General features: G+C 44.4%; 1 protein-coding gene across 1 annotated transcript in view; it reads left to right on the top strand.

Moving 5' to 3' along the window:
- Nucleotides 1-7,934: 7,934 nt before the first annotated feature.
- Exph5 (exophilin 5) overlaps nt 7,935-24,874 on the top strand; it is a 72,006-nt gene continuing 55,066 nt past the window's right edge. Inside the window, exon 1 of the mRNA XM_050119442.1 lies at nt 7,935-8,228. Within this exon, the coding sequence (XP_049975399.1) occupies nt 8,110-8,228 (119 nt within the window). The 5' untranslated portion in view covers nt 7,935-8,109. The remainder of the gene's footprint in view (nt 8,229-24,874) is intronic.

Below are 24,874 nucleotides of genomic sequence, written 5' to 3'. Positions count from 1 at the left end.
GCCACCATGAGATTAGAGGTAAGTGGTATCTTAATTGCAATGATCCAGTTAATTAGAGTCTGCAAAGAGGCTGTTGATCACCGTGTATGGGGAAAGGAAAATGGAACATTCCATCTCCCACACTGCACACACACAGGGATAACACAGACACACACACGCCCACATCCAGCCCTGTGGAGAATGTCAGGGTGATAGTCAAATATGGGAACAGTCTTTACACACACGCCCACACACAGCCCTGTGGAGAACGTCAGGGTGATATTCAAACATGGAACAGTCTTTAGTCAGGTGTGGTTATACCTCCTTTTTCTTAACCACTGAGCCATCTCTCCATCCCTAAACCTCCTTTTTCTTTTACAATGTTGGTGTCATACTATAACTTCTATTTAAAACAATTTTAACGCCGGCATCACAAATGATTTAGGGTGAGTTCCTCTCAGAGGTGAGAGTTCTTCCTGCTTGGAGTCAGAGAAGATGTGTCTAAAGATCCTTCCCTGTCCCAGAATTGGCAAGGTGGAGGGAACAGTGTGAGGGACAGTGGAACAGAATCCAGTTGGCCACCTGACTGGGGAGAACCATTCTCCCCCCTCATGTCCCTCTCTTCTTCTCTCCCATTCCTCTCTTCTCACCCACCACCTCCTGTTATTCCTATTCCTTCTCCCCTCCTCTCCCCTTTTGCCTGTATCATCAGATTCATTCCACAACCTTCTGAGGTGGGCTCCATCATTACCCTTTCCTGGGAGGAGGTGAGATTGCCAGCCTAGTCACAGACTCGCAACTCCAAGTCCAGGCCCTTAAGACAAGATATAATCTCTCCAGCCTTGCTTACTTGTCTTATCAGGCTCCTGTGTAGTCTCCAGTAGTCTTTGATGTTTGTTTACCAAGGTCTATAAATATTAGCTTAGAGTATGCTCATCTCTCTCCTGCTGAGGTGTCTAGATGCTTACCTCTTCTTAAAACGTCCTTCTCCTGGCTGTCTCAAAGCTGGACCCAGACATCCTTTATATAGCCACTTACTTGTCTGTCCAGAGTCGCCTTCCTGGCCACTCCATGCAAGGAGTGTCTTCGCCTTCTCCCAGGACTTCCTCTGCCATTTTGCCTTGTTTCTTTTCTTCATGTCGCTAATCACACTTAGAAAATATATTATCTATCCGTTCCTCCAGGAAGGCACACTTGATGAAGACAGCTGTTGGGTGTTTTGTAATTCTGTGTTTCAGGAACCTGGCTTAAGACCTGACATATAATAGTTGAGGCCCTTAGTCCCTAAGCCACAGTATCTCGGGCAGTGGATTATATCTTGCATGAAGGTGATGTAGATCGAAGAGGCAGCACCTGTCTACACCTTACCCACATTCCTTTCAACCCTTTGTCCCTTGGAGGACGTGCACCTACTTTCCTGTTCCAGCTCAAGTCTGGCTTCTTCTCCTTTACTTTCCACTCAAGTGGCATCGTATCATCAACTTCCTGCCTCTCGCCCCCCCTCCCACCTACTACACAATTTATTTGGATCACTGTACTTATCACCTCTAAACTTATGTTGTTGTTTTTTTAACCTCTCCACATTAGAAAGTAAACAATGTTCTTGAGAAGACTATCACTGCTGCAGAATTTCCAGAATGTTTCCCAACAGACAGATACTCACAAATACTTGTTTATAGAGCCAACTCTGGCCAATTATATGTCTCTTTTTGGTTCTAATCATTTAATCATTCAAGTAGTTTATTTGTGTATTTTTGAGACAGGGTTTTAGGTAGCCCCAGGCTGGATTCAGACCTGCCCTGTAGCTGAGTCTAGCTCTGAACTCCTGATCCTCCTGCCTCAGCCTCCCAGTTGCTGGGATTACAGGCACATGTAACCACACATAGCAAATCTATTAGTTTTTAAGTGGATTTCTTTTTTTTCTAAGTTCCTAATTTGCATGTCTAGTCAATTTTCTCTTCTGAGAATTATAACTTTTGCTTTTCTTTTTACCATACCAACAGAATCACAACAATATGAGGCTATACAGATACTAGTATATTTCTTTGCTTTGTCCTTAATTAATCAGTATTAGTTATGACATTGCTAATAACTGAAACAAACTAATTCTTTATCATGCAAAGTAAATCTTTATAATCCCATTTTACTAGGGTTGTTTGGTTGCTTGGTGAGTTAATTTTGGTTAGCAGTTGGTTGGTTAATTGATTTTCTGGTTAATTGTTTGTTTGGTTGGTTGGTTGGTTGGTTGACTAGTTGAGTTTTGCTTTGTGCTGTTTATGGACAAAATATTTCTGTGTATCTCAGGCTGACATCAAATTCATGATCCTTCTCCCTAATCTCCCAAGTACTGAGGCTCCAGGCATATACCACCACACTTAGTACTAATTTAGAGTAAGGTAGGTTAGTTTTAGCCATAAACCACCTTGAATTTCTCAAAGAGGATTTGATCACAGACTTTTCTTACTCTGATTTCCTGATGAGGTAATTTCTGGGATTTTGTCAATATTGAAACATAATTACGGGGGAAGGGGAGAAAACAAGGGCTCATATAGACCAGGCTGTCCTTGAACTCTGGCTCTTCCAGTGCCTTCCCAGAATGCTAGAATTATGGGCTAGAATTATAGACATGTACCTCCACACCAGGCTGAAACAGTCTTGTAATTCTGGAATAAACTAGCCATTGAGTATTTCTGCCTTCTTTTGTTTTCTGGCTCTTTTGGACCTTCTGCACATCTGTGGTCACTGGGGTGACAGTGACTCATTTGTTGGGTTTATGTCTGTTTATTGAGCTGATTTTTTTCATGTTCTGCTATCAAGGTAGCAGTGTTCTCACTGAGTATGTGGAAATATGATGTTTATTTTTTGGGTGTTTGCATAAATCCCAAGGCCCATTGTCTCCCTCCTTTGTCTGAAAACCATGAACGATGGCAGGGTTAAACACTGGACCACACAGAAAAGCATGTGCTGCTCAGCCCTGGGTTCTGCCAGGTTTCTAGTGTTTTCTTTTAGGGAAGGATGCCAGGTAGGACTTTTTTAGATTTAAATACAGATTATCAAACTGGCTTGAGTGAGCATGGAGCTCTTATCTCCTGACTTCATCCAGGGCTTTGGGTTTCCAAATGCTATACGTATGCCATCTGTCACATCAGGCCTCAGTGGCTTCCTTAAATGCCCCCGACATCCTTACGAATCCCTCATGAAGTTCATATTACTCAGAGGTCCAAGATACTGCATCGTCCTGGGGAAGTCTATGCAGTCATGCAAGGGACATCATGCATTATGGAACACTTTCATATAATGTCATTTCTAAAAATCTAAACATAAAATCATCATGTGAATAATAAATAAGCATTAAATAACCAACAAATGTTTTGTTCTTTTGTGCGTTCTTACATTTATACATGATGGACATTATTATGGGGAATAAAGACCCCTTCGTTTTTCTGAGGGGACTCCCATGAATGGAATCTCACTGAACCTCTCTGCCTTACCAGTACTTCTCCCTTCCCAGGGTAGGAAGAGGAGTAAATTATCTGACTGGGGTGGTAAGAATACGAATTCTTTCCTACGTACTTTCCATGGGGAGATGCTCCTCTGTTAGAAAGCTGGGAGCATTTGGTAGCTATTATCTCCGCCACACATCATCTCCAATGATGTCCGCTCCCAACGCAAGCCTTGCTTGGGTCTTCTTCCTCGAGGTGGACTGGGAAGAGTTGACAGGAAAAGCCCCCACCCTGCAGAACTGCACCACATGCTTACATTAATCTCCACCAAGAACAGTAAGCCCGAGCGCTGCGTCTCCATCTGTGGCAGTCAATCTTCATGGCCATCTTGTCAGGATTTAGCACCATGGAAGAAACAAATAAGTGGCTGGCTCTGTGAGGACATTTCCGGAGGGTTTGACTGAGAGAAGACCCTACTCTAACTGTGGTCTTCCATGCCGTACAGGCCTGGAGTCTCAGACTGATTAAAAATGAGAAAGCAAGCAGCATGCACCGGCATGCATTGCTCAGGGCTTCCTGACTGTGGGTGCAATGCGCCCAGCTGCCGCAGGCTCTGATAACCACAGCTAGTGACACCCATCGCTGCGTATCTTCCCTGCTGCGACAGGCCTCACACTCTGAGCCAAAAAGAGCCCTTCCTTCCTGAGTTACTTTTCTCAGGCATTATAGCTGCAAGAAAGGTAACTAATACATCTTCTATATAAAAGTAACTAATACATCTTCTATATCATTCCTGTGTTATTGTTCCCAGTTTTTTCTCAGCCCAACAAATAGTGCTGCTTTGACAGCCAAGAATTCATGCTCTGTACATTGTAGCCATCTCTGTGTCCAAAGGACACTATTCATAGATGCCATTTATTAAATATAAGCTCTGTTATCTCTGTTAGCTGCTTTATGTCACCATTGAATTTTTACGCTAATCCTGTATGACTGGTTCTGTCATAATCTTCATTTTATAAATAAAAGAGTAAATGTTTAGAGAGTTTTGAGGTCTGTTTTTTTCATGGAATCATGATTCTGTAACTGTGGATACAGGACTGAGCCTCAGGGGGATGAAGACGGAAGTTTCTATCTAGATTTGTAAAGCCAGTTACCGAAGAGAACGGTGAAAACTGAAGTGAACGATTACACAAACTCTGTTCTCGCAGCCTTCCATCTCCTCATTACTAATAAAGGCCCGACACCAATGTCTTATTTTCAAGCTGACATGTATTTGCTTGTTAAGCTGAACGCTGCCACCAAGCGCACCCCATAATCTGCTGCTGAAAGAGAGTGTGCAGGGAGACGGGCCAAAGTAGGTAAGGAAGATAGTCCTGTGAGAAAAGTCCCCCTGGCCCCTAGTGCTACTTCACAGTGGCCCACCAGGGTCAGAGGGACTTGCAGTGGCCAAAGTTGAGACAGTCCACTAAGTGATACGATCTGCTTTTCTCTTGGCTGAGTGGTTATCAAGAATCCCTCTGCTGGGATTTGGTCGACAACCTGAAACAGATAGACCATGGGAGGTTCCCAAAGACTGTTTGTTCTTCTATCCAGCTGTTAGTATTAAAATCCAAACTGATGAGTATCTCTTTGGCTGAAAGGCTGGGAAGGAGGTTGCCAAGGTTGCCAGATGCTAAGATTGCACACAGCTGGTTGAGTAAGCGCTAGCCTTCCTTTACAGCCCTGTGGTCATAATCCCGATGAAACCATTCTAAGCAACCCATGCGGTTTGCAGGACAGCTCCTGCCGCCCCATCCACCAAAGTTCTCAATATAAAATGCCAGAGTAAAACTTCCCCAATAGGATGCCCTATGGTGCCATAATGAAGGATGAAGCATGACTTGGTGCCAATGATGGAACTGGTCATGAAAGTTCTAGGCTCAGTCTTACTCCCTGTACACCCTTTGCTGAATCCATCCTATTTGCTCTCTAGGTTTTGGCAGTCATATTTAAATAAATGACTTCTCTGTCCCTTCTTCAAGGGATCCAGTCCTTGCAGGGTACTGATTGCCCCATGAATGAACTGCAGGTACTTCAAACTCCATATATGTCTTTCTTCTCCTACCTATTCTTCCTTGTCTCTGGCCATCAAAGTCATCTTCCGAAAGCTCAGTTCCAACTGTGTCATCATCATCTCCCTCAAAACCTGCGCTGGCTGTGCACTGCTCATACAGTACTGAGTATATTCCTCAGGACAACATTCACAGCAGATCTTAGCCTTGTTTATTCTTCCTGGGCTCTGTAGCCCAGTGCTCCTAAACCTTTTCACTGCTGTTTTTCCTGAAATCTTTCGAAAACTAATCACCCCTCATGAAATGCTAATATTATAGATATATTTATCTACCTGTATGTCATGGGTATATCTTTGCCTTATACATAAAAAGGTAAGATTTTCCTCCTATTGGAAACATATGCTCTAGGCTGAGGGTAGTGGTACATGCCTATGATCCCAGCCCTCAGAACGTGGAAGCAGCAGCAACAGCAGATATTCAGGGCCGTGCTTGCCTATATACCTCAGCTACAGGAATTGTGAGGATAGCCTGGGCTACATGAAACCTTGTTTCAAAGATAAAAGAAAATGTATGTTTTAGCCAAAGCAGATCAAGTACTTACTAGTCCTCATATACACACCTGTACTTTTTAGCTTCAGAGTTTGTGCTCATCGTGGCCACTGATCAGAGGAACCGAGAGAACCTGGGAAGATCCCGAGAGTGCGTTTTTGTGATCTAACCCACTGCCGTTCTCCTTGCCTAGAATAGAGTCGTATGTCTTCTCCCACCTCCGTCTGTTTTCTTCTTCAAACCTTACTCTTCCTGTTTCAGCCCAAACGCCACATCCTCTGCACTGACCCATTTAGCTAAAACTAATTTCTTTTGTATGCTCAGGGGTACTTTAATACTTCAAATGTTTTTAATAAATGTATAGATACGTGCACATAAGCGCAGGAGCCCAAGGTTATCAGGGGCATCAGATCCCCCGGCGCAGGAATTACAGGTGGTTGTGAGCTGCCCAATGTGGATGCTTAGAGCTTGATCCAGGTGCTCTGCAAGTACAGCAAATGCTTTAACCTCTAAACCAGCTTTCAAGCCCAAGAGATTCTTTTTATTAAGTAATTATATCTCTATTCATGCTAAGTTCCTCACGGGGATTATGAGGAAAGGACTATGTTGTTTAGTATGTAAACAGTGATCCAGAAGAGTTTAACTGCAATTAGTTCACCGATTAAAAAAAAAAGTTGGGGGGGCACAACTATGCACATTAGAAAATCGGTATGTATACCTAATAAATGAATAAAGGAACATGCAAGAATAATTGAACAGTGTGTGACAGATTTCAAAACCACCATCATTAACATAGGGGCGATTTATGAAAGAGCTCTGTGTTGTACAATATGGATGCGTAGAGTGGATCCCCACTTCATGCCGATAATAGACACCCACAAAAAGTCATCTCAAAGGGTAGCTGTCCCAACATGCCATCAGTGATCATCAAAATAAGGCCATAGGGCCAGAGGCAAAACCAGCCATTTTTTACTTCGTGGCTTTGTTTGTTTTTCTTTTACGGGGGTTTATTTACCGGGAAAAGATGGTGTGTGTGGACAGACCTTGTAGATGTTAGAAGCTGTCACCATCAGAAAGGACCAACTTAAAGGTGTTGGGACATACATGTTCATTGGACGAAATTGTTTTTATGTAAAGAAATGTGGTTTTTGGAAAGGCATTTATAATAATAAAAAAAGCACACAGATGCTCATCTTGGGAAATATCTGACTTTATTTCATCATGGAATAATTGTCTTTCTAGGAAAAGCAACGTCTGTGGGTGCACAGGATTGCAATGTGCTCCAGACACAGGTGCTTTCTGATACCCTTGGCCTCGGGGCCACCTTCTAGAATAACCTAAGTGGGGTTTGTCATTTGTTAGCTTACCAAAGGCTGAGAACGACTTTCTCTGAGACAGTGGGAGTGTGTTTGGGAGGGCAGTAGCAAGATTGGCAAAGAACCGGTTTCTACGGGTAACCTGGTGCCAGTCCTTCTGTGAGTCCCTCTGAGGCAAACGGCCCTGGAGTAAGTTTAACCTTCCCTGGTCTTTCAAACGGGGTAATCCTCCTGCTAACCCTCAAACTCCAACTGGCTGCTTTTAGTCAGGGAAAGACAGGATTCGTTAGTTATGAGTCGTTTTCCTTCTGTCTTTCTACTAGCCGAGCTCAAGTTCTTCCAGCCAACAGCAACAGTCAAGCAAATATTTTGGGGCTAACACTTAAGGATAAGCCTCACTTAGAGACAGAATTATGTAGGCTTGTTTGCTTAACAAGTCACATAGAAGGTGGGAGGAAGGGGGTGAGGGAGGAGACGCGGCAAGGCCCGCCCCCCCCAGATGCGATTGGCTCCTTCTCCCCATTTAGTCACTCAGTTTGCATCTCGGTTGGACAGGTTGAGAGAAACATGTCATTAAGGTGTTGTCAAAAGGAGCCCTGTATGTGTGGGCCGGTCCCTAGGTTTGTGGTTTTAGCTTTTCAAAGGCGCGGAGCTATTATGGGCTATGGGATCAAGTTCGGGAAAACTAGTCTTCTTTATCTTGAAAAATGGCTTTGTAACAGGAGGCGCCAAGGAGCTTAAGTACACATAAACTCGCACACGGGAGCGAAAATGACGAAAGTTCCTCAGGGGTTTGATTTCAGTTTCCTAAACGAGGAAGAAGCCAGGAAGATCCTCCAGGTCCTGGAAAGAAATGAGGAACTCCGAAGGGCAGAGAAGGACAGAATCAGGTAGGAAGCGCACTCCTCCTGTGTGTTGGGGGGGGGGGTGCTGGGCCTGCATCTCGGGGGGGTCTGGGAATCCAGGGAACCGCTCTGCTCTCCCGGGCACCTGCTGGCACCCTGCGCAGTTGCTGCTACTGGGTGGGAAGACGGAACCTGTGTGGTTTTCTCTCGGTGGGTCTCCAGATGCCTTCCGGGTGCTCTCTCCAGGCTCTCCATCCCCACTGGTGTTGGCTGTGAGTCTCCGCGGGGAGGAGGGAGATTGTAGCTACTTCTTCGCCTTTTCTGCGCCTAAGTCCCCATCTGTTCAGGGCACCTGGGCGAACCTCGGCTGAGAGAAGTTCAGACATCTCAGGGGTGCAGGTGCCTCACAAGCCACTAGGGAAGGGCTCTGACCGTTTGGGGCACGTGAATTATTGTGGGGCATTCCCGAGAGCTGGATCCTGGCAGCTGCTCCCTCCAAGCCGGAGGCCCAGGGCGGGAGATCCAGGAACTTGTCAGAGTCCTGCGTGGGTGAATGGGACTTAGACACGTGGGGTTGGCTGCGGTGTGGTGATGTAAGAAAGAGTTTCTACAGGATTTAACCAATGACCTTATTATTAAATGCAGTGTTATAGGTAAGGGAGGGATAAGTTACTAGCAAATTAAATTCAGAAGTGGTTAACTGGGGGTATAAATCAACCTTCTTTCAATCCCTGCTAGGGTAGGGACCCACAGACCTAGCTAAGTCTTCTGCAGCGAACTGTGGGTAGAAATCCAAGATATCCCTCAGGCTGCAATGTAAGACATAAGCTGGAGTTTAGAAAGCCTGTGAAGTCATCAGGTTCCCGGTTCCTCCCAGCCCCCCCCCCACGCCCACCGTTCTCTCCCTTACCTCAAAAGAAACCCCTTCAAGAACAATCTTTAAATTGGGGGATGCTTTTAGTCTTTGCAGAGATGGAAGACACTGTGCCTGAAGCTCCATCTTCACCCTCCTCTCCTACAGGACTCTCTGGGGGACAAAGGGGATGCTGCGGGAGGGGGGGGGACACATTTGAAGTTTCAGAATGGAGATCTTACCACACTCTGCTTCTGAAAATCAGGCTCCATCCCCTCCAGCTGTGTAAAAAGTCTTCCTTCTAAAACAGTGTATCCACACCCATATTGGCCATACAGGTATCACCCCGCTCAGAGATAGACATTAGACCTGCATAGGGATAGCTCAAAAGCATACACAATCCCCAGGCTCCCAAATGGTAGTTTTCAATGTGTTACTGGAAACGTTCTTTGTTTCTTAAGAGAAGGTGGCCATTATGTATGAGGGGAAAGCAAGGGCAGAATTAGGAAGTGGTGAGAGGGAGGAGAGCTTGCATTTAGGCACCAGCTTGGCCCTTTTTAAATTATAGTTTTGGGAGTTCCAGTGGCAGTACTCATACAAACCGGTAGTCCTAGAAATACTGATATAATTTATTTTAAATTCCACTCAAGGGAATTTATTTTGTACTGTATTAGTTATGTAAAACATGACACCTGAAGGGAAATGGAGGAAGGGTGTGTAGGGCGTCTTTATACTAATTTATTACTGTTGTGTTTATATTGTATGGGTGTGGTACATGTGCGTGAGGTGAGTGCACATGTGTATGTATCTGCATATTCCTGGAAGCCAGAGGAAGATGGCTAGTGTCCTGCTTTATCTCTCTCTGTCTCATTTCTTTGAAATGGGGTCCCTCACTGAACCTTGAGTTAGGCTGGCTGGTGGCTAGCTATCCCCATCAATGCTCCTATCTCTGTCCCTCACATCTCCCGGGTTACAGTCCTCACATTTCCGGAGTCACAACCCTCACATCTCCGGGGTCACAACCCTCACATCTCCGGGGTTACAACTCTCACATCTCCAGGGTTACAACCCTTACATCTCCAGGGTTACAATGCTCACATCTCCAGGGTTACCACACTCACATCTCTGGGGTCACAACCGTCACATCTCCAGGGTTACAACCCTCATATCTCTGGTGTTACAAGCATCTACCACACTTTTTATATTCGCTAGTGCTGACTCAAGTCTTTCGCTTGCACCACGAGTGCTCTTATACCCCTCCTGCTCCTTTAAAGTAGCTTTAGAGTTGCCCAGGCCCTTGCCTTGTGCTTTCTCTACTGCAACTCATGTTGCCCACATCAGTTGCCTTTAAGGAAAATGGGTCTATGCATAGTTGGCGAATGCTGGAAGATTAGCTATTGGGTGGAAGGCTGCAATACATCTTCTGATCTCATGACGTTCAGCTCATAAATGAAGCACCAACAGAAAGAGCTACAATGCTAGTATGAACATCAAGCTTAAAACTGCTGTGTTAAACTACTAAAATGATCCATCCAAACAGCTTGAAACGTCACCACTGCTGACACATAAAACCCCTTCAAGGAAAGTGGATGGTTGTATCAAGTGTCCAAAGCAATGACTTCTGGCACCTTTTCTCCTGCTTACTTCCTGGCTCCCTCTCTTGAATACCCCTATCTCCATGGGATTGTCTACCATCTTCCAGCCCATGTTCATTCGTCTCTGTAGCAGACAGTGGCCTCCAGAAAGGACTGGGTATAGCTTAGAATCCAACTGTCTCTTCTGCTCCTTATCTCAAGTATGATCATTATATTTTCCAAATAAAAACTCAGGATAGGTGACTTTTAAGATCCCTGTAACTTCAAACAGCTCAAACCTTTAAGCTGTCTGAGAGATGTTGGGGCCTTTATGCTTCCTCAGAACGAGCTTCACGATCTCTTGAGTAGGACAGTGGGGGACTAGATAGGGGAGTTTGGCTGTTTGATGATGGATTCGCTTGTGTTTCTTATAGATTTGAGATGTCAATAGAAGACTGAAAAGAATTCCTATAGTTAGAAATATAGGATGGTACAGTTACACAGGGCCAGAGGGTTCGGATATAGATGTCAAAACTACAGGAATAGCTGAGATCCCAATGCAGGAGACAGGTGCCCCGCCCCTGACTCCCCAAGTGTTCTTAGTCATGCAGAGATGTCCCCGAATCTTCATCAGCCCTTGACCTCTTTGGCTCCAGTTTCTGGGAGAGAATTTGCATTTACTATCACAGTGGTTTTAATAAATTGGAAATTCATTCAAAATGTTAAGGGAACCACCAAGATTCAAGTTGATAAGTAGGCAAAAGAGAGAAGTAGACCAATCACACTTGAATATATATCAGAAATAAACAAAAGAGATGGGGAAAGGTTGAGTTACAATCAGAAAGGAAAGTTAACTTTGAGATACCCACAGTAAGCATGTTATTAGCGTCATAAGTAGATTGCAAACCTTTTCCAAAAAGTTTTGTTTTTATTATTTTTAATTGTGCATATTGGTGTGTGGGTCTGTGCATGTGAGAGCAGGTGCCCATAGAAACCCCAAGGGGGCATGGAATCCTCCAGAGGTGGAGTTACAGGTGGTTATAAGCTGCCTGATGTGGATACTGGGAACCAAACTTGGACCCTCTGCAGAATCAGTCTGCATACTTGACTGCTGAGCTGTCTTCGCAGTCAACTCTAATGATCAATAGCACATTTTGGTTAAACTTTGCCTTTGACCCAGTTTTCCATCTCTTAGATATTTCTCATCAGTAGGAGGCTTAAGTAAGAGGAGATAGCTATAGCAGCCTTTATTAAGTACTGCCTTTTATATAATAACAGTAATTATTGTCATAATAATAGCAGCTAACATTTATTAGGCAATGCTGTATGCCGGTTGTCGCAGAAACATGCTGTACAGATTTAACAAACCTTCCCAATAGCCATGTTAGGCACACGTTTTAGTTTCCATTTCACAGAGAAGGAAGCTACTAAGAAAAGTGGAGTATTTTGTCTAAAGTAAGTAACAGAATAGAATTCGAATCTAAGTCTGTCTTAGAATTATTTTTTTTTCTGTCAAAGTTGAATGATTGTCACAGCCATTCCCTGGGACACGTATTATGATATTTAACAAGCGCAAAACACTTGCTCAGAGTCCTTTAGTCTACAAAGTACAAATCACAAATCTAAAACTTGATCCAAGATCTATCTGGCTTTAAATAACTTTTCTTTCTCCCATATTGAATGTATGTGTATTTATCTGTATATATTTACATCTGTATGGACTTTTATATATTTGCTTTTATTTTCATCCTATAGCTGATCAAACAAATTTTTATTTATCTTTCTTGAAAACTAACAATAGGGCTGGAGAGTTGGCTCAGTAATTAAGAGCACTGGCTGTTCTTGCAAAGGATCTAGGTCCAGTTCACAGCATCACATGGTGGCTTACGAACATCTGTAACTCCAGTTTCTGGGTGTCTATCTGCCACCTCCTTCTGACCTCCATGAGCCCTAAGCATGTACACCGTGCACATACAAACATACATACAGCCAAACATCATACACATAAATTTTTTTAAATTTTTTGAAGCAAAAATAGGTAACAATAATTGTACTGAAGGCTGCCGCTGGCTGGGAACTTGCATTTTTTCTAATTCTTACAATGTTTTAAATCTCCAATCTCACTAGAAGCTCCCAGCACATAGGATATAGCTTGCACTAATACCAGCAAGCCAGGAAGTGTGTGTGGTGTGTCTCTGCACACCATCACCATGCACTACTGCTGCAAAAGGAATTGAAGTGACGCTCTTGCTTTGTTCATTCAGCTGGTAGAAAATCCACAACTGAAATCTTTAATCTGAAAACACTTCCTATTTCCACTGACTGTGGGAACAGAGAACACAATGACCCTAGGTAGTTATATTGGGCACTTCTATGATTATTATGAACAAAATCAGAATATGCTTCATGGGATTTGCTCTGGTCATGGCTGGAGAAGGCAGTGTCTATGATGACAGAGAAGGTGTGAAGGAGATCATGGTTGTGGGAATGGGGTTTGTATTTCATGTCGGAGGACCAGGACGTGGAGAAAGAAGAATGCTAGAACTCAGCTGGCTAGCTGTCTCGTTCCCTTTTCTTCAATCCAACCCCAGCCATGGGATGGTGTCTACCCCAGCCAGGGCCAGCCTTCTGCCCTCAGTCAACCCTCTTGGGGAACACCCCACAGACATACGTAAAGACATGCCTCACTAATACCCAGTGGTTTCTTTTTCATAGATTCCCTGGGTGAGAGTCATTGGGTCTCACTTGCCAGTCCAGTCTAGCCATTCGGGAAATTCTAGGCTCAGTGAAGAGACCTTGCCAGTAAATAAAATGGTACAGAAAGGATTAAGGAAAACAGTAAAGTTCAGTAGGCACATGCACACACATACACACACACACACACACACACACACACACACACACACTAAATATGCCTATTGCACATTTTAACATCAGTATCTTGTATTTAATTTACTTATTTGGAGGGGGTGGCATGTGTACACATGTGCACAGTACATGTGTGGAAGTCAGAGGACCATGTGCAGAAGTTGGCTCTCTCAGTCCATCATGTAGGTCTCGGGAACCAAACTCAGGTTGTCAGGACTGGGGACATCTTTACTCAGTGAGCCATCTCTCTGGCCCTATATACATTTAAAGTTTTTAGATTGTTTATTTACGTGTGTGCGCAACGATCACACGCACGCGGGTGTGCATGCCCCAGTACTTGTGTAAAAGCCAGGGACAACTTGTAGGAGCTGGTTCTCTCCAGGGGATGGACTCTGGCTGTCAGACTTGGGGGAAGGTGGGTCCTCCAGCTGAGACTTCACACTGGCCCTCTCTATAGATACATTACATAAGGCTATGCTCCAAACTGTTGAAATAGTTACGTCTTAGGAATAATATTTAATTTCCTTTCCACCTTGCTTTTGAGGTCTCTCTTGTTATTTCTGCTGCTGAATATGCCAGGCTAGCTGGCCCATGAGCTCTCTCTGCCTCCCGTTGCCTACACCAGTGCTGAGCTCACAGGTGCAAGCCGCTCATTTCCAGGGCAGTGTTGAGGTCATGGGTATAAGCCTTTCTGTGGGTTCCAGAGAACAGGCTTGAAGGGCTTTTATCCACTGAGCCATTTTGAAGCCTTCTATTTATTTTTGAGGCAGGATCCCCTTTATCCTAGATTGCCCTGATGTTTTTTAAACAAGAAATGAACTTGTCAGATCCTATTCTTGAATACATATAGTATTTTTAAGATCTTTTCCATAATAGCTATAATATGTTGCATTCCTATGAACAGAATATGAGAGTTTCAGATTTTGTCTTAGTTACTCAGGCTGCTATGGTGAAATGAACACCTTAGCTTGGGTAATCTATAAGCATAAGAAGCTCGTTGTCCACAAGTCTGAAGCTGGGAGTCTAAAACTAGGTCTAATATTGGATACCAAATGTTTTCAATGTTTTTATTTTACCCCATCTTATAAGTTTGTGGTATTATTATATTGTATTTTGCATTTCCTAATGACTAACGATGGTAAACATTTTCATGTAGCTATCTGCTTTTCATCTATTCTCTTTGATGTCTATTCAAATCTTTTGCATATTTTTGTGTTGCTCATTTTCCTACTGTTGGTTTTTTTTAATTTCTATATATATCCTGGACACCACCTTTGTGGAGTGCAGGGTTTTACAAGCATTTTCTTCCCAGCTGTAGCTTGTTTCATAGTACCTTTACAGAACAAAAAGATCACTTTGATGAAAACCAATATACAAAGTTTTCTTAGCATTTGGAGAACTTTTGCCAGACACAAAAGCACAGAAATCTTTCTCCTGTGGCTTAAAGGGATTTTCTTTCAAGTCTGATTATTAGATGGTTCCATTTTCATACATAGTAAGCAGTTTAGCTTGGGCTTCATCTTATTTCCTGGCTATGGATGCCCACTTATCCCAATATATTTCTTAGAAAGTCCCTCCTTTGCTGACCTGCTTCTATGCCTTTGTAAAAATATGTATTGGGTGGTGTTTCTGGACTTATTCCTATTTTTCTAGCGATATGCTCTTTCCTTAATAAATACATTTGCTTAATTTCCACGGTTTTATAGTAAATCTTAACATCAAAATTATTAAGATAATTATTTTGCCTCTTATGCTCCTTCACTTTCCTGTATTAGTCTTAGATTTACCTGTGTGTTATTAGTGCAAATCCACACTAAGGCTCTTGGGTCCCAATATTTTGCTAAACTTACATAGAGATGGTTTTATTTCTTCTTGTCTGACAGGTATGTCCTTTTTCCTTAGGGCTTCCAACATGGCACTGAGCAGGGCTGTAGGGGTACACATGCTGTCCTTGACCCAGAAGCTTCCGTCTTTTGGTGTTAAATGTGATGTTGGTTACACTTTTCTGACAGATACTTTGCATTAGAGTTTTTTCTTGAGATTTTTGGTCAAAAAGTTAATGCATCATGCGGTTTTGCATTTTTACACTCGCTATGGTGTTCACAGTCACCACCTTTAAAATACTAATATTGTTGCAGAAATGAACTGTGTTTTTGAAAATGCATGCTGGTCTAACCTCCAATCCCTCAGTGTGACTCTTGGAGAGAGGGCTTTCACATAGGTAGATGACTGAAAATGGGATCACTGAAGAGAATCCACAGTAATGACACTACTATCCTCATTTAAAAACTCTGGACACGCGGAGTGGACGAAAGAGAGAAGCCATGTGCAGACTGACATTACAGTTACACAGGAAACGAATGGTCAGGAACAGGGCTGGTCATGGCCTGGTCATGTGGAGGAAGCAGGACCCTGCCTCACTTGATCTTGACCTGCAGACTGTAGGACCATCCATCCATCCATCCATCCACAGTCACACAGTTTCTTTAGTATGACCCTTATCGCAGGACTTTCTTACCATCGGGCTAGCACACACAGGCACATTCTCAAGGTAAGCCCCATTGGTCAAGGGTGTATCGCTACTATAGTTAAGTTGGTTTGCTAATATTTCCTTAGTTTTGGCATCTTGACTGGTGAAAGATACTGATGTACTGTCTTTCCTATAACCTGTTGTTTTGCTTTATTTTTGAGACAGACTTATGTGTAGCCCCGGCTGTCCTCATACTTTGCAGTCCAGGCTGGTCTCAAACTTCTGATCCTCCTGACTCCTTTTCTAATCATTGGGATTACAGGAATGAATCACTATGGCATGCTTAGGATTTATATCTGGATTTTTGTTTTGAGTTTTTTGTTTGTTTGTTTTCTATGTTTCTTTGTTTTTTGATTTTGTTTCGTATTTTGAGAAAGGGTTTCTCTGTGTAGCTTTGGAGCCTATCTTGGAACTCACTCTGTAGACCAGCCTGGCCTCAAATTCACAGAGATCTACCTGCCTCTGCCTCCCAAGTGCTGGGATTAAAGGTGTGCGCTCCCACGGGCCAGCTGATTTTTGTCTGTTTTAATGCTGAGTACCTCTGGCTTTGTTATGGATTCTCTCCTTTTCCTGTGAGAGGGAGTGGAGCTTCTTCTATAAGCATTTGGGAAAAGTTCCAGAAATAGAGTTTTATTTTCTCAAAGATTTTAATTATAAATCAAATTTCTTTAATGAAACCAGGCTTTTCCAACTAGATTTCCCTGCATAAATCGTGTAGATGACAGCTTCAGAGAAATGAGTCCATTTTGCCTAAATCATCACATTTATGCATATAAGGTTGTTAGAGTGTGTTTCTTGTGGGCTACATTAATAGTGTCTTTTTTGACATAAAAACCATTTCTATCATTGCATGAGTGCGTTTATTTCGGTCTAGCATTTTATTTCCTATTTGTTTTTTATTCCTCTTTTTCTCCTCTCTGTTGAAATAGGAGCGGCGGCGGGGCTGCGTCCCCAATACCCCGGCCACTTGGCTAGCTTATGCCCGAAATAACAACACATAAACTGTATTCATTTAAAGAACTGCTTGGCCCATGAACTCTAGCCCTTACAGGCCAATTCTCGCACCTGGACTAGCCCATTTCTAATGATGTGTGTAAGCACCCCAAGGTGCGCTTACCGGGAAGATTCTAGCCTAAGTCCATCGTGGGTTGCAGCTGCCTGGGAGAGCAGAGCATGGCGGCTGTCCGGTCCCTCTGGAAGCAGCGCAGAGTCTGACCTCACTTCCTCTTCCGCCCAGAATTCTATTCTGTTTACTCCTCCCATCTATGTTCTAAGCTATGAGGGCCAGCCAAGCAGTTTCTTTTATTGCTCAGCCAATGAAATCAACAGATTGATATGACACTCCCACATCACCTCTCCTGCCTGCAACATTTAAATATTTTAAATACTTAATATTAATTTTCTGTGAGAAGCAGTACGCATGTGCCACGGCACACAATGCGGAGGTCAGAGGACAATGGGAATGATCTGGTTCTCTTTTCCACCGTGTGGGTCCCAAGGATCAGACTCAGGTCCTCAGGCTTAGTATTTTTAAGTATTCTTTTCAAAACTATTTACTGAAGTTTTAACTGTTTTTAACTGTTTATCAGTATAATATATTTGGTAGTTGCTCTGGGATTACACACACACACACACACACACACGTCTTTTTACAGGTAACTTATAATCACTATTTTGCTGGGGTTACAGGCAGGTGCTACCACAGCTGGGCCCTCTTTATACTTTCTAGTTCCCTGAAACCTCTATCAGTCCTCCGTCTTTTTGTAAGATGTAGAGAGAGGGAGAAAAAAATCAAAGCTGGGTGCGGGAGTTGCCACATCTTAGAACCTCAGCAGAACCCATCAAAGCGGTCTCCCTCCCTGGGTGTTTCAGCAGTGAGCATGCTTGCTCCCAGAAGACCCCTTTCCTGCACCCCAAATCCAAACTAGCGGCATCTTCTGGACCCTTCTGGCTCACTCCCGTCCCTTCTCTGGGAATCGGTTAGAATCCAACTGAAAACTAGAAACTACTCTGTGTATAAGGTAGTGAACTGGCCTCGTGGCGACAAACAGAACCAATGGGGGGAGGGGGAGTGATGGCGAGTCAGAGGAAGGCAGTATGGTATGGGGAACCTGCACCACTGGGGGTATAGACGCCAAAGCATGCTGGGGAGTGGTTCTTCGGGGGGGCGGGGGGACCTGCACCACTGCAGGTAGATGCCAAAGCATGCTGGGGAGTGGTTCTTCTCAGGTAATGGGGAAGAAAAATCAAACTTCTGATCTGTTGTGTTGGCCAATTTCCAACCAGCAATAGTTAAGCAACCGGTTGTCTTGTAAAATTCCTGAATATTTAGTAATGAGAGCCAGTGCGAGCCAGCTCTAAGAGTCACTGTTTTATACACAAGAGGGTTGGGTGGTGTTCTCTAAGCCTCTGGGTCCTGCAAAAGAAAGAGGAGCCCTGGTGGGTGTGAGCCAGTATCTGGAGACGATGCGAGAAGGTCATTTGCAGAAATTCCCTATCTAAGTCAGTCAAGAGAGGGGAGCAAACCCTTGGCTTCCCTCTTCCTCCTTACCTATCAGTTCCCGCAGGACCACAGTCAGAGGCAGAGGATGCAGGCAGGTGTCCCCTCCCAGTAGCTCATACCCACTTCTTCTTCCTTCCCATAGTTTTGCCTCTGTCGCAGTTTAGAGTCTTTCTCTTAGCGCTGCTCACCGGCGTTTGCTACCCTGCCTGAAGGTTCTCTGGGGCATCCCCCATACGCAACACTGCTGTCCACATCCCGCGCTTTTCTCTTTGCTCTTTCCCTACACCAAGTACCTTGGGAGGTGCCCTATCCTGCTGTGGCTTCCCCAGCTTGCTGCTTCTCTCTGCCTTGCTCCCTTCTGTGTGGAGCAGTCCCTTCCCAGAAGGGACTGTGACCAGGCACTATCGTACATGCAAAAGACAAGGTCTCTGAGCATAGACTCAGGGCAGGGCCCCTTAGGTACTGGAGGCTCTGGGTCTGAAACTGAGAATTGAAGGACTTGAAATTGGACTCCTCCAGCCACAGGCCGCTCACACCCTAAACTCCCTCTTCCCAGACCTCTGGCTTTGTTGTCCTCCAATGGGATGATCCTCCTTGGCTCGGATTCTGAGTGAGGGTCATGACTGTCAAGCCAGTCGCTTGCAACTCTAATCAGCTGCTCTGAGTGAGGCCAGGCACCCTCTCTGAAGTCCCTCCCGGGTGAAGCTTCGTGCCTACGCAGAGGCTGAGGCTGTAAATGATTGGGATCAGCTGAAGTGATGCAATGCTGTCGTGGCAGACACGAGACTTGCCTGTCTAAGGGACTAGCTGTGCACCTGCCTTCTCCATCTCACTCAGGCCCTTGACACATCTGCTGGGCATGTTTGGCATCTATGATGACATGTCCCAGGCCATGGTGATTCTTAGCCATGGCTGATTTAAGAAACTCTCAAAACTACCAATTCCTTCTTTCCTTCCTTTGCTCCTTCCTTCCTTCCTTCCTTCCTTCCTTCCTTCCTTCCTTCCTTTCCTACTTCCTTCACTTCTCCCTGTCTGTCTTTGTCTTTTCTTTTCTTCTTCCTATATTTTTTTTTTACTTAATGTCTGAGGTTCTACGGTTCCACTTACCATGAATGTGAAGCTCAGTTCATGAAGAAACCACAAGTCTTGGAATGTAAATTCTTATTAGAGAGGCTTGGGGTCCAAGGAGCCTACTGGAAGCTTTAAGGACACAGCATGCCTCATGTGCTGGGCTTTTATTAGGAGGAACTTACCTGCAGAGATACTGTACAATCATCAAATCATGCTTACAAGGAATAGGGGATTTTGCTTAATATATCGCTAGGGAGGACAATGACAAAGGAGTATGAATAGAAAAATATGAAAATATAAGAATCCCATACATCTCAAGAGAAGCCTCTTCCAGCTCCTGAGCACAGATCATTTCCTTAGTGAGCTGAGCTCAGAATGCCCCTAGGTGCAGAATGTGTTTCTTTCTCAGACAAGGCTATTGAGAACATGATTTGTTCTTTGACAATTTCATCCCTGTATACAATATATCTTGATCATGCCCAACCCTGCCCCCCATCCTCCTGGAGACAGACCAACACATCCTCCTCCCACAGGCATGGTCCCCCCGAAACCACTGAGTCTAGTTAGTGCTGCCAGCTGGAATGTTGGCTGAGTTTGTTGGTTTGATCTTGTGCAGGTCTTATGCAGATAACCGCAGCTGTGGTGTGATCATCAGTACAATAGGCACATTGTGTCTACAAAATACCATCCACAGCACATTTTCCTAGACTTGTGTGCTTTCCCGCCCCTTTTGGTGACGTTCCTTTAGCCTTTGATGGAGTGGGTGGTGTAGATGTCCTGGTTAAGGCTGTGCACTCAACATTCACTTAGTCTCAGTTCTTTGTTCATCTGTATTGCTGCCCACAGCAGAAAGAGGCTTCTGTGGCCGAGGTTAAGGGCAGCACTAATCTATGAGTATAGCCATAAATATTTAGAAGACAGTTTCTAACAAGTTCATTTAGCAAAAGAACAGCAATAGCTCCCCCCCTGGGGCCCATGACCTCCTGACTATGGGGTGACAGGCATATGGAGCGGGCCTTTTTAAAGCTCCTCAGATAAGACTAACATATGCTAAGGGACCTGACAGCCCCTGGGCCCTTGGATCATGTACTTCAACTGTCCCATCTTTCCTCCACTCCACTCCTTTGCATGAGTTGAGAGAATGCTGATATTTCAGGAAATCCTGTGCTAGGGAGGAAAAAGCCTGGGGTCCTGGCATAGACCATTTGAGGGGACCATCCTGCTGTGAACATGAGGAACTTTGTTCCTGCTATTTCCTGACTTACAGTTGCTTGACCGAATCAAAGTTATATCCTGCCCCCGGAGCTGTGTAACCACCTTTTGCTTTCATTGTTTTTATTTTACACCACCCCACCCCCTCCAGTGCAGGTTACTGTACACACAAGGCTGTGATGGCCATAAACTGCTCAGGTCCTGGTCCCAAGAACAGACTTCCTTAAGCTCCATTACAAGGTATAGTTCTACTTTGACTGTTGAATGATGTTTCTTTCTCTTTCTTTCTTTCTTTCTTTCTTTCTTTCTTTCTTTCTTTCTTTCTTTCTTTTTGTGTGTGTGTGTGTGGTTTTTCGAGACAGAGTTTCCCTGTAGCTTTGGAGCCTGTCCTGGAACTAGCTCTTATAGACCAGGCTGGCCTCAAACTCACAGAGATCCACCTGCCTCTGCCTCCCAAGTCCTGGGATTAAAGGTGTGCGCCACCACCACCCGGTTTTGAACAGTATTTCTTAAATGGCTGCTGTGTATTTGTGTGTGGCAGCTCTCTTCTCCGAAATGCCATGGAGATATATAAAAACTGACTTTAGGGGCGTGCAGATTTGAGGGTCATTTTAACTTGTTAGCTGAATTATATATAACATTTGTACTTGAGAGTGCACTTACATCACGTGACTTTCCCTATTCAGCCCAGATAAAGCACTAACAACCGACCAAAGAAACAACTCCAGAGAGATCTAGCTTCCTGAACCAGAGTTGGTAGAACTCTAGACGTGGGGTTAGTTACAGAAAGTGGGTGACTAAAGGCAGCTGCATTGCTGCACTGCTGAAAAGCTCACACCAGGATGGGTAGGATGCAGGAAGGCTGCATCCCCAAAACTCCCTGAATGGCTTACTTGGCTGAGCTGGGTCAGTCTCCTCTCTCTGGCAGTTGTTACTGTGAGAATAACCTTAGGGAGGCGCCTCGTGGCCTTGCAAGTTTTCGGAGCTCCCTGAGCTTATGAGTTTCATTTACTTCCGGAGTCTTGAAGGACATCCCTCTAGGAAGGAATGTTCCCATTTGGAGGGCATGGCTACACAATAACTCAGAAAGCCCTCCGCAGGACCAGGAGCCAAGCAAGGCCTCTGCTCACTGGAAGTCATCCCAAGTAGCCGGTGTTCTTTCAGTCCTACTGTATAAAAAGAAACACTCCTGTGTGTGTGTGGGAGGGGTGGCAATGGCCCTACACGCCACGGGGGAGTGCGTGAAGAAGAGTATGACCACCCCTTCAATGTCGTCAAACGATCTCCACGCACCACAGTCCATTCCTACTGTAGGTCGCCATATAACATTGGCTCCAGAGAAGGCAACCGGAGAGGTCAATAAATGAGGTCATGTCTATCCACAGCTGTTTAATTACCTAGCCTCTACCATCCAGGCCGATGTCTTTAAACATTTATGAGTAACATATCCCCTCCAGGTTAGCTGTCTCTACCTTCAAAGCCGCGGCAGATCCCACCTTCTCCAGGTTCTGATGAACTTCTTCCCCAGCTTTCTTTTTACTTCCTTGCAGGCTGCCTTTTAACACCTTTTCTGTGCTTTTGAAGTGGGTCTGCTGGAATAAACCAATAGACAAATGTATGGTGTGTGTGTGTGTGTGTGTGCACATATGTGTGTGTGCATGTGCGCATGCATGTGTGCGATCAGAAGCCAGAATCAGAAACTTTCCTCAGTCGCTTTAAACATTAGTTTATAAGTGTACCTGGACTTGTCTATTCAGCTAGACTGGCTGCCAGTTTGCCGTAGGGATTCCCCTGCCTCCATCCTCCATGCACTGGGACTTACTGGTGGGTCACCTTGCCTGGGGATTCAAACTCTGGCTTCATGCCTGCATGGCAAATGCTTTAACTGCCTAAACTATCTCCTAAGCTGGTGTAAATTTTTATTAAAACAATTTGCACATATCTAAAAACCCAATTTGCGAATAGTGTAAATACTACAATTTCCAATCAGTAGCCCTTCAAAATAGCAGAAATGTTTGTAATTTTTGTTCAGAGGTGTGTGTGTGTGTGTGTGTGTGTGTGTGTGTGTGTGTGTGTGTGTCTTACACTCATTGGAGGCCAGAGATTTACATCAGGTATTGTTTCTCGGGAGCCCTTTACCTGGTCTTTGAGAGAGTCTCTAGCTGACCAGGGTCTAAGTAGCTATGCTCCAGGGACCCATCTGTCTGCATCCCCAGGACTGAGATTACAAGTGTATGCCACTGAGTCTGGCTTTTTAAATATGAGTTCTGGGGAATCAAATGTGGTTCTTCATGGATCTAAGACAAGCACTCTACTGACTGAACTATCTTCTGAACCCCAGGGATGGCTTTATGATCCAGCTGGTACCAATGTCCATTGTCTCCCACTCTCTATGGCAGTATCTTTGGTACTACAGGCACCGTTGGTGGCGCCTCCTATGGTTGAAGGCTGTGTGTAGCTCCATGAGTAGGTCATGTCAGGAGGGAATCCAGAGCCTGTCTACTTCTTTGCCTTGAATTTTTTTCTTCCTGGGAGGCAGGAGTTTGGGAGTGTAAGTCAGGCACGCATCAACATTACAATGTGACCTCCTTCCAGAGCTGACAGGGATGACTAGAACCTCTATTTGGTCTTTATCTTTGGAACTTGTCACAGTTTCGGGGTCCAGGTTCCTCCTCTTAGGCTTTCATCGCACCAGAGAACAGAAGTTGGGAGCTCTGTTCCTCCCTTTAATGACAGCATTATGGGACAGGTTTTTTTTTGTTGTTGTTGTTGTTTTGCATCAGAACTCAGTAACACCAGCAGCAAGCTCTCATTCTACCAGCAGGTGTGTCTAAGTGCCTACCATGATCCTCGTTGCAGAGATACAAAACTCCTCGATAAAATCATTCATGCTCCAAATAGTCAATGTTCAATGTCCATGGGAGATTGGGGCCAGCATCCCCCATCAGATGTCAAAATCCACAGATGCTGAAGTCCCGTGTTTAAAATGATGCAGTATTTATATACAACCTGCAGGCCACCTACTTTAAGCCACCTTTTGATTATTTATAATACTGAACCCAATTTAAATGCTATGAAAATTGTTAGTCTGTATTGTCTAAGGAATAATGACTAAAATGTTTATGTGTTTCATACAAATTTAATGTGATTTTCAAATATTGTTAATTCGTATTTTGTTTTTGTTGTGTAGAACTCAGGAATAGGGAGGGCCAACTGTATATTCACCACTGTGGTAAATGATCAGGCAGTTGTGCATAGGAGCCCAGAGATCATTGAATACCATGCTGGAGGAGATGCCAGCTGAACTGAGTCTGAGAGAGATGAGGGGTGGGTAGAGGCAGGAAGGTTCCTGGAGATGCAAAGAGTAGTTTTGGCAAGACTCGGTTATGTGGAAAACCACAGTGAGGTGCAACCAGAAAGCAGAGGGGGGATCACCAGGACACAAAGTGAGAGGCAAATTCGGAGGCATAGATGGGTCATGGAAGGTCCCTGTGCCATGCCTAGGACCCTACGCTTGTAAAACAGAAGACAACGAGGAACCGTGGACATATTTAGAGCAACGGAACGAAGTCAAAGAAAGACCCAGTGGTAGCACTGGGTCCAGTCTGGATTAAGGAGAATTCCACACAAATGTTTAAAGTCCTCGTGTATTGGGAACTTTTTTTTCCACTACTGTGATGCTGGAGGGTAGAACCCTATGAGGTAACTGGGTCATAAGAGCTATGTCCATCGGAATAGACTTTTATTATTGCAGAAGAGGGACTTGATATAAGAGCAAGTGTGGGGGATGGAAATGTATCTCAGTGGTAGAGTGCTTGCCTAGCACACATGAAGCCCTGGGTTCCATCCCAGAACAATATAGACCAGGCATATTGGCACACACCTATAATGCCGACACTCAGAAGACAGATGTGAAAAGACCATTAATTCAAGATCATTCTTGGTTACACAGCAAGTTAATATCAGCCTGGGATTCACAGTCTCTCTCTCTCTCTCTCTCTCTCTCTCTCTCTCTCTCTCTCTCTCTCTCTCTGTCTCTCCCTCCCTCTCCTCTTCTCTCTCTCTCCCTCTCCTTCCCTC

Source organism: Alexandromys fortis, unplaced genomic scaffold (assembly GCF_014885135.2).
Source record: "Alexandromys fortis isolate MF-2015 unplaced genomic scaffold, M_Fortis_MF-2015_v1.1 scaffold_167, whole genome shotgun sequence".
Taxonomy (NCBI): Eukaryota; Metazoa; Chordata; class Mammalia; order Rodentia; family Cricetidae; genus Alexandromys; species Alexandromys fortis.
The sequence above is the reverse complement of the archived record's forward strand: the minus strand, read 5'-3'. Positions and strand labels throughout refer to the sequence as shown.